We start from the raw sequence: 10,153 nt of genomic DNA, 5'->3' as shown, positions 1-10,153 counted from the left end.
GTTTGCAAATATTCATTTCATACGATGGAAAAACTGTTGTACTTATATTGTATTTTATCCTTCTGGCGTTGACTTCTAAGGCACTAACTATTCGATCTGGTGGAACAACGCCCTGGGGTGAAGCCTAGGTTGCCCGGAACGTAGAAATGACCATAACTTTCAACTGTTTGCTATTATTCGTTTTATACGATGGAAAAACTGTTCTATTTATTTTGTATTTTATGCTTCGGGCGTTAACTTCTAAGGCCCTAACTGTTTTATCTGGTGGAGCAACGCCCTAGAGTGAAGCCTAGGTTGCCCGGAACGTAGAACATCCATTACCTTCACACTGGTTGCAATTATTCCTGTTATATGATGGAAAAACTGTTGTATTTTTATTGCATTTGATGCTTCGGTCATTGTCTTCTAAGGTCCTAACTATTCAATCTGTTGGAGCAACGCCCTAGGGTGAAGTCTAGGTTGCCCGGAAAGTAGAAATGACAATAACTTTCATACTGGTTGCAATTATTCGTTTTATACGATGGAAAAGCTGTTGCACCTTTATTGCATTTTATGCTTCTGTCGTTGACGTCTAAGGCCGTAGCTATCAGATGTGGTGGAGCAACGCACTAGAGTGACGCCTAGGTTGCCCGGAACGTAGAAATGACCATTACTTTCGCAATGTTTAAAATTATTCATTTTATACGATGGAAAAACTGTTGTACTTATATTGTATTTTATGCTTCTGGCGTTGACTTCTAAGGCACTAACTATTCGATCTGGTGGAACAACGCCCTGGGGTGAAGCCTAGGTTGCCCGGAACGTAGAAATGACCATAACTTTCAACTGGTTGCTATTATTCGTTTTATACGATGGAAAAACTGTTCTATTTATTTTGTATTTTATGCTTCGGGCGTTAACTTCTAAGGCCCTAACTGTTTGATCTGGTGGAGCAACGCCCTAGAGTGAAGCCTAGGTTGCCCGAAACGTAGAAATGACCACAACTTTCACAATGATTGCTATTATTCGTTTTATACGCTGGAAAAACTGTTATATTTATGTTGTATATTATGTTTCTGGCGTTGCCTTCTAAGGCACTACCTATTCCATCTGGTGGAGCATCACTCTACAGTGAAGCCTAGGTTGCCCGGGACGTACAAATGACCTTAACTTTCACACTGGTAGCAATTATTCATTTTATACGATGGAAAAACAGTTGTACTTATATTGCATTTTATCCTTCTGGCGTTGAATTCTAAGTCCCTAGCTATTCGATCCGGTGGAGCAGCGCCCTAGAGTGAAGCCTAGATTACCCGGAACGTAGTAATGGCCAGTACTATCACACTGTTTGCAGTTATTCCTGTTATACAATGAAAAGCTGTTGCATCTTTGTCGTATTTTATGCTTCTGGCGTTGACTTCTAAGGCCCTAACTATTCGAGCTGGTGGAGCAAGGCCCTAGACTGAAGCCTAGGTTGCCCGGAACGTAGAAATGACCATAACTTTCACACTGGTTACCATTATTCGTTTTATACGATGGAAAAGCTGTTGTATTTATATCGTATTTTATGCTTCTGGCGTTGACTTCTTAGGCCCTAACTATTCGATCTGGTGGAGCAACGCCCTAGAGTGAAGCCTAGGTTGCTCGGAACGTAGTAATGGACATTACCTTCACACTGTTTGCAATTATTCATTTTATACGATGGCAAAGCTGTTGTACTTATATTGTATTTTATGCTTCGGGCGTTGACTTCTAAGGCCCTAACTATTCGATTTGGGTGGAGCAACGGCCTAGAGTGAAGCCTAGGTTGCCCGGAACGTAGAATCGGCCATCACTTTCAAACTGGTTGCAATTGTTCCTGTTATATGATGGAAACACTGTTGTACATTTATTGCATTTGATGCTTCGGGCGTTGACTTCTGAGGCCGTAGCTATTCGATGTGGTGGATGAACGCCATAGAGTGAAGCCTAGGTTGCCCGGAACGTAGAAATGACCAGAACTTTCATACTGGTTGCAATTATTCGTTTTATATGATGGAAAAACTGTTGTATTTATATTGTATTTTATGCTGCTGGCGTTCACTTCTTCGGCCCTAACTATTCGATCTGGTGGAACAACGCCCTGGGGTGAAGCCTAGGTTGCCCGAAACGTAGAAATGACCATAACTTTCACGCTGGTTGCTATTATTCGTTTTATACGATGGAAAAACTGTTATATTGTAGGAATAGAATTGTTAATATCTATTTATTAAGACAAGTATGCGACATAAAAGTACAATTAATAGACGTTTCGTTTAGACGTTTCGTAACCCTGTTGTCGTCGTGATCGAAAAATGTCCGTTCTCGTGTGCCCTGCGAGTGACCTGCGTTTGCATTTCCTTAGGTACCACGATGCGCAACTCGCCGTCTACTTCGCGTAAGAGAAGCCCTCGTTTCGTCACGTAGCCGTCGATTCCTCGTTTGTTAACGCCCTGTATTATTTTCTGTAGGTCGTCGTCGCGTTCCTGGGCCTTACGGATTCGCGCCGTAACGCTATCTTCGCTCTCTACCGCGAGACAGTCCAACGTGGGATTACGACTAAGCGCGTCAACGTGTTTCATCGCGGTTCCGGGTCGGTGCTCGATCGAGTATTCGAATTCCTCGAGCAGTAACGCCCAGCGTGCCACCCGAACACAGAGGTCTTTTTTCCGCATGGTCAACGCGAATGCCCGACAATCTGTCACTATTTTGAATGGAATGCCGAGCAAATAAACCCTGAATTTCTTTAATGCCCTTACGATTGCCATCACCTCTAGCTCGTAGCTCGGATATCGTTGTTCCGCTGCTGTTGTCATCCCGCTCGCGTAATACACGGGGTGAAACGCACCGTCCTCGCTATCACGCTGTAGTAATATTGCCCCGTAGCCGTGTATAGACGCGTCCGTGTGTAGCTCTGTTTCCCGCTCGGGCCAGTAAATTCGCAGAACTGGTTTCTTGAGTAGAGCTTCCTTGAGCGACTGAAATGCGTTCTGCTCTTCCGACCCGAACCGGAAGGGCACATCGGCTTTTAATAGTCGTGTTAGTGGACGCGCCAATGTAGAATATTCCGGAATGAATTTCCGGAAGTATCCGGCTAGCCCAAGAAAGCTCTGCAATTGTTTAATCGTCGTCGGTGCAGGGAAACGGGCTACCGCCTTCGCTTTGTTTTCCCAAGGGCGCACCGTGCCTCCTTCCACTACATGTCCGAGGTACTCCACCCGCGTCTTCAAAAGTTCGCATTTGGACCAGTTTATTATTAGACCGCATTCTGACGCTCGTTTAAGGACGCTTATCAATCGTTGCTTGGCGGTTTCGTAATCTGTCGCGGGTACTACCAAATCGTCGATGTACGTTAAGACGACCCTCTCCGCAATGAGGTCTTTAAACGCAACGTTCACGAACCTTTGAAAAACAGCAGGCGAGTTACATAAGCCGAATGGTACTTTTAGAAATTCGTATTGCCCGTCGGGTACTACGAAGGACGTATATTTTCGGCTTTCTGGTTCGACTGTGACGTGAAAGAACGCGTTCCGCAAGTCTAACGTGCTGTAAATGGTTGCGTCCCGTAAAAAATCTAATTGATCCTCGATCAGTGGAAGGGGGTATCGGTCGCGAACGATTTTAGCATTCAGTTGTCGGAAATCGACGCACAAGCGAGGAGTACCGTCCTTCTTTTTAACAAGAACCACTGGGCTTGCATACTCCGAAAGAGAGGGTTGTACTATGCCGTCGCATATCCACTCGTTTATTTGCCGATTAACCGTCTCTCTCTCGGAGGGAGATAGTCTCCTCGGTCGCTGATACACCGGCTCGTCGTCCTTGACAATAATTTTCATTGTTACCCCGACGTCGCGGCTTTTGTCAGGCTTGTACTCGCGAACGACCGTCTCGATCTCTTTTCGTAATTTCGCGTCTTTCACGTGAGATAGGTCGATCGCGTCGCGTTCCTGTTCGTGGCCAACGTATAAAACTTCGGGCACGATAGTCTGCGTATTCGGCCGTTTCGCCAATGTCATCGTGCCGTCTCTTACCGTCCACTCCGCGGCATTTATGAAATCATAGCCGAGCAACACTCCATGATTCAGGACCGTGTTTTCTACAACGTGCAATGTAGCTTCGCGTATCTCGTCGTCGATCATGATCTCCGCGTCAAACTTCCCGAGAGTCCGATACTCTTGCGAGCCAATTCCCCGGAGATGTATTATTTCGTTTGTCAGCGGCGGTGCCCCGACGTCGAAGTATGCGCTTTTCCGAATTAGAGAGACATCGCTACCTGTGTCAAGGACGGCCACCGCAGCGCACCCGTTTACACGAACATCTTTTCGGAATTTCGTTTCCGCCGATTCCGCGACAGCGAGGACGTTTTTCGGGGCCTGTTTTTTCGTCGGGCAATCGCGTGAAATGTGACCATAATCGTTACACTGAAAGCACTTACGACCTCTGTTCTGTGTGGGACATTTCGACGTTGGATGTCCTCGGTCGCCGCAGTTGGAGCATCTTCTCGTTGCCGTCGCTGGGCTCGCTGGCCCATCGCCCTTGGTCCTCGACATCGGGTCCCCTCCCTTGGGCGTTGCGCTGGCTGTCTTCTGCCTGAGCGAAATCTTGCCGAACGCTTCCAGCAGATCGGCGTTCGTCCGGAACCTTTGGAGGCGCGCCTGGTCCTGAAGGACAGGGTCGGGTATCCCATCGACGATGCAGTCGATGAGTTCCTCTCCGTCTATGGGGATGCGGTTCGCCAGGATCACCTTTTGGTGGAGGTAATCGGCGAAGGTTTCTCCCCGCTGCCACGTCCTCTCCTCGAATCGTCGCCTCGCCAATAGCCGGTTGGGTCGTTGGTGAAACATGGAACTCATATGTTCCAGAAAGGTCTCGATCGCCATTACCGTGTACTCCGGTCGAGAATGGAACCAATCCAGGGCCTTCCCTCGCAGCTTGGACACGATGAGAATGCGACACGCGTCGTCTCGCAAACCGTAAACGTTGCTTAGGTGTCGGAACTGCCTCGTCCACGTCTCGAACGTGCCCTCCGAACCATCGAAGTAACTCAGGAGCTCCGCAATGGCCGTGATGCTCATGCGGAGGGGTTCGGACGTCGCGGCTGCAACCTCCGTTCTCGTTGACCGCAGTTCGTCACTAGCTGGTGCCAGTCGCAAAAGTTCCAGCTCGCGTTTGGCCAGCTCTGCTTCCCGGATGGCCATCTCCTTTTCTTTCTCCACAAGTTTGAGTCGCAGCCTCAATAGCTCCAACTCCGGAGCTTGGGCTGAGTCGCGGAGTGTCGGCCCTGTTTCTTTGTCACCTCCACCAGCTCCATCGAAAACACCGTCCATCTCGCCGCCGTGCTCAAGTAACCTTGCGACCAGCTCGTTCTTCGTTCCACTGGTTGAGAGAGATCGCTCCCTCAGCATCTCTTTCAAGCGTGCGGTGGTGAGGTTTTGCCAGTTCACGTCCTCCATTGCGTTTCAAATCGTTCAAATCGTGGGTAGTTTGACTCGTTGCACAAATCACTTTTCCTAATTGTAACTTCCCGTCGCGAACTCGCTACTTGTTTTTATCCCGGACGAGCCCCCAATTGTAGGAATAGAATTGTTAATATCTATTTATTAAGACAAGTATGCGACATAAAAGTACAATTAATAGACGTTTCGTTTAGACGTTTCGTAACCCTGTTGTCGTCGTGATCGTATCGTTTTTTTCGTACTAGTTTGTTGACCCGCGTCGCTCTGACTCCGCTCGTCGCGGGTGCGGTCTTTTGTTTTACGCCGATCGAATGTTCTCGAATATTCTCGCCTAATCTTGGTATCCTTTACTCTAGCGCACACACACACACTCAAACACACACACACACTCGCACTCGCGTCAGTGTTCCCATCCTACAATTCTATTCCTACAATATTTATATTGTATTTTATGCTTCTGGCGTTGATTTCTTAGGCCCTAACTATTCAATCTGGTGGAACAACACCCTAGAGTGAGGCCTAGGTTGCCCGGAACGTAGAAATGACCATCACTTCCATACGGGTAGCAATTAATCGTTTTATACGATGGAAAAACTGTTGTATTTATATTGTATTTTATGCTTCTGGCGTTGACTTCTAAGGCACTAACTATTCGATCTGGTGGAGCAAGACCCTAGACTGAAGCCTAGGTTGCCCGGAACGTAGAAATGACCATAACATTCACACTGGTTGCCATTAATCGTTTTCTACGATGGAAAAGCTGTTGTATTTATATCGTATTTTATGCTTCTGGCGTTGACTTCTTAGGCCCTAACTATTCGATCTGGTGGAGCAAGGCCCTAGACTGAAGCCTAGGTTGCCCGGAACGTTGAAATGACCATAGCTTTCACACTGGTTGCTATTATTGCTTTTATACGATGGAAAAGCTGTTAAATTTATATTGCAGTTTATGCTTCTGGCACTGAATTCTAAGTCCCTAGCAATTCCATCTGGTGGAGCAACACCCTAGAGTGAAGCCTAGGTTGCCCGGAACGTAGAAGTGACCATTACTTCCACACTGTTTGCAAATATACATTATATACGATGTAAAAGCTGTTGTACTCATATTGTAATTTATGCTTCTGGCGTTGACTTCTTAGGCCCTAACTATTTGATCTGGTGGAGCACCGCCCTAGAGTGCAGCCTAGGTTGCCCGGAACGTAGAACATACCATTACCTTCACACTGGTTGCAATTATTCCTGCTATTCGATGGAAAAACTGTTGCACCTTTATTGTATTTTATACTTCTGGCGTTGAGTTAATAGGCCCAAACTATTCGATCTGGTGGATGAACGACCTAGAGTGAAGCCTAGGTTGACCGGAACGTAGAAATGACCATAACATTCACACTGGTTGCCATTAATCGTTTTCTACGATGGAAAAGCTGTTGTATTTATATCGTATTTTATGCTTCTGGCGTTGACTTCTTAGGCCCTAACTATTCGATCTGGTGGAGCAACGCCCTAGAGTGAAGCCTAGGTTGCTCGGAACGTAGAAATGGCCATTACCTTCACACTGTTTGCAATTATTCGTTTTATACGATGGCAAAGCTGTTGTACTTATATTGTATTTTATGCTTCTGGCGTTGACTTCTAAGGCACTAACTATTCGATCTGGTGGAGCAACGCCCTGGAGTGAAGCCTAGGTTGCCCGGAACGTAGAAATGACCATAACTTTCAACTGGTTGCTATTATTCGTTTTATACGATGGAAAAACTGTTCTATTTATTTTGTATCTTATGCTTCGGGCGTTAACTTCTAAGTCCCTAGCTATTCAATCTGGTGGGGCAGCGCCCTAGAGTGAAGCCTAGATTACCCGGAACGTAGTAATGACCAGTACTATCACACTGTTTGCAGTTATTCCTGTTATACGATGAAAAGCTGTTGCATCTTTATCGTATTTTATGCTTCTGGCGTTGACTTCTAAGGCCCTACCTATTCGAGCTGGTGGAGCAAGGCCCTAGACTGAAGCCTACGTTGCCCGGAACGTAGAAATGACCATAACATTCACACTGGTTGCCATTAATCGTTTTCTACGATGGAAAAGCTGTTGTATATATATCGTATTTTATGCTTCTGGCGTCGACTTCTTAGGCCCTAACTATTCGAGCGGGTGGAGCAAGGCCCTAGACTGAAGCCTAGGTTGCCCGGAACGTAGAAATGACCATAACTTTCACACTGGTTACCATTATTCGTTTTATACGATGGAAAAGCTGTTGTATTTATATCGTATTTTATGCTTCTGGCGTTGACTTCTTAGGCCCTAACTATTCGATCTGGTGGAGCAACGCCCTAGAGTGAAGCCTAGGTTGCTCGGAACGTAGTAATGGACATAACCTTCACACTGTTTGCAATTATTCATTTTATACGATGGCAAAGCTGTTGTACTTATATTGTATTTTATGCTTCGGGCGTTGACTTCTAAGGCCCTAACTATTCGATTTGGGTGGAGCAACGCCCTAGAGTGAAGCCTAGGTTGCCCGGAACGTAGTAATGACCAGTACTATCACACTGTTTGCAGTTATTCCTGTTATACGATGAAAAGCTGTTGCATCTTTATCGTATTTTATGCTTCTGACGTTGACTTCTAAGGCCCTACCTATTCGAGCTGGTGGAGCAAGGCCCTAGACTGAAGCCTAGGTTGCCCGGAACGTAGAAATGACCACAACGTTCACACTGGTTGCCATTAATCGTTTTCTACGATGGAAAAGCTGTTGTATATATATCGTATTTTATGCTTCTGGCGTTCACTTCTTCGGCCCTAACTATTCGATCTGGTGGAACAACGCCCTGGGGTGAAGCCTAGGTTGCCCGAAACGTAGAAATGACCATAACTTTCACGATGGTTGCTATTATACGTTTTATACGATGGAAAAACTGTTATATTTATATTGTATTTTATGCTTCTGGCGTTGATTCCTTAGGCCCTAACTATTCAATCTGGTGGAACAACACCCTAGAGTGAGGCCTAGGTTGCCCGGAACGTAGAAATGACCATCACTTCCATGCGGGTAGCAATCAATCGTTTTATACGACGGAAAAACTGTTGTATTTATATTGTATTTTATGCTTCTGGCGTTGACTTCTAAGGCACTAACTATTCGATCTGGTGGAGCAAGGCCCTAGACTGAAGCCTAGGTTGCCCGGAACGTAGAAATGACCATAACATTCACACTGGTTGCCATTAATCGTTTTCTACGATGGAAAAGCTGTTGTATTTATATCGTATTTTATGCTTCTGGCGTTGACTTCTTAGGCCCTAACTAGTCGATCTGGTGGAGCAACGCCCTAGAGTGAAGCCTAGGTTGCTCGGAACGTAGTAATGGACATTACCTTCACACTGTTTGCAATTATTCATTTTATACGATGGCAAAGCTGTTGTACTTATATTGTATTTTATGCTTCGGGCGTTGACTTCTAAGGCCATAACTATTCGATTTGGGTGGAGCAACGCCCTACAGTGAAGTCTTGGTTGCCCGGAACGTAGAAATGACCATTACTTTCACAATGCCTGCAATTATTCATTTTATACGATGGAAAAACTGTTGTACTTATATTGTATTTTATGCTTCTGGCGTTGACTTCTAAGGCACTAACTATTCGATCAGGTGGAACAACGCCCTGGGGTGAAGCCTAGGTTGCCCGGAACGTAGAAATGACCATAACTTTCACACTGGTTACCATTATTCGTTGTATATGATGGAAAAGCTGTTGTATTTATATCGTATTTTATGCTTCTGGCGTTGACTTTGAAGGCCGTAGCTATTAGATGTGGTGGGGCAACGCCCTAGAGTGTCGCATGCGTTGCCCGGAACGTAGAAATGACCATTACTTTCACAATGTTTGCAAATATTCATTCCATACGATGGAAAAACTGTTGTACTTATATTGTATTTTATCCTTCTGGCGTTGAATTCTAAGTGCCTAGCTATTCTATGTGGTGGAGCAACGCCCTAGAGTGAAACCTAGGTTACCCGGAACGTAGAAATGACCAGTACTTTCACACTGGTTGGAGTTATCCGTTTTATACAATGGAAAAGCTGTTCTATTTATTTTGCATTTTATGCTTCGGGCGTTGACTTCTAAGGCCCTAGCTATTCCATCTGGTGGAGCAACACCCTAGCGAGAAGCCTAGGTTGCCCGGAACGTAGAAATGACCATAACTTTCACACTGGTAGCAATTATTCATTTTATACGATGGAAAAACTGTTGTACTTATATTGCATTTTATTCTTCTGGCGTTGAATTCTAAGTACCTAGCTATTCGATCCGGTGGAGCAGCGCCCTAGAGTGAAGCCTAGATTACCCGGAACGTAGTAATGACCAGTACTATCACACTGTTTGCAGTTATTCCTGTGATACGATGAAAAGCTGTTGCATCTTTATCGTATTTTATGCTTCTGGCGTTGACTTCTAAGGCCCTAACTATTCGAGCTGGTGGAGCAAGGCCCTAGACTGAAGCCTAGGTTGCCCGGAACGTAGAAATGACCATAACTTTCACACTGGTTACCATTATTCGCTTTATACGATGGAAAAGCTGTTGTATTTATATCGTATTTTATGCTTCTGGCGTTGACTTCTTAGGCCCTAACTATTCGATCTGGTGGAGCAACGCCCTAGAGTGAAGCCTAGGTTGCTCGGAACGTAGTAATGGCAATTAC

At 45.6% G+C, this 10,153-nt stretch overlaps 1 protein-coding gene across 1 annotated transcript; it reads right to left on the bottom strand.

The window, feature by feature from the left end:
• Positions 1-2,273: 2,273 nt before the first annotated feature.
• On the bottom strand, positions 2,274-5,450 carry LOC143186591 (uncharacterized). Its single transcript, XM_076390274.1, has one exon. It carries the CDS (start codon positions 5,448-5,450, stop codon positions 2,274-2,276), a length of 3,177 nt encoding a protein of 1,058 aa, XP_076246389.1.
• Positions 5,451-10,153: the final 4,703 nt, after the last annotated feature.

The sequence above is a fragment of the Calliopsis andreniformis genome, unplaced genomic scaffold (genome assembly GCF_051401765.1).
Source record: "Calliopsis andreniformis isolate RMS-2024a unplaced genomic scaffold, iyCalAndr_principal scaffold0015, whole genome shotgun sequence".
NCBI lineage: Eukaryota > Metazoa > Arthropoda > Insecta > Hymenoptera > Andrenidae > Calliopsis > Calliopsis andreniformis.
Note: the sequence above shows the minus strand (reverse complement) of the source record. Positions and strands in the feature narration are given on the sequence as shown.

Bases quoted from the DNA above. Each gene is read 5' to 3' on its own strand.
- LOC143186591 (XM_076390274.1), bottom strand. From the start codon at position 5,450: ATGGAGGACGTGAACTGGCAAAACCTCACCACCGCACGCTTGAAAGAG.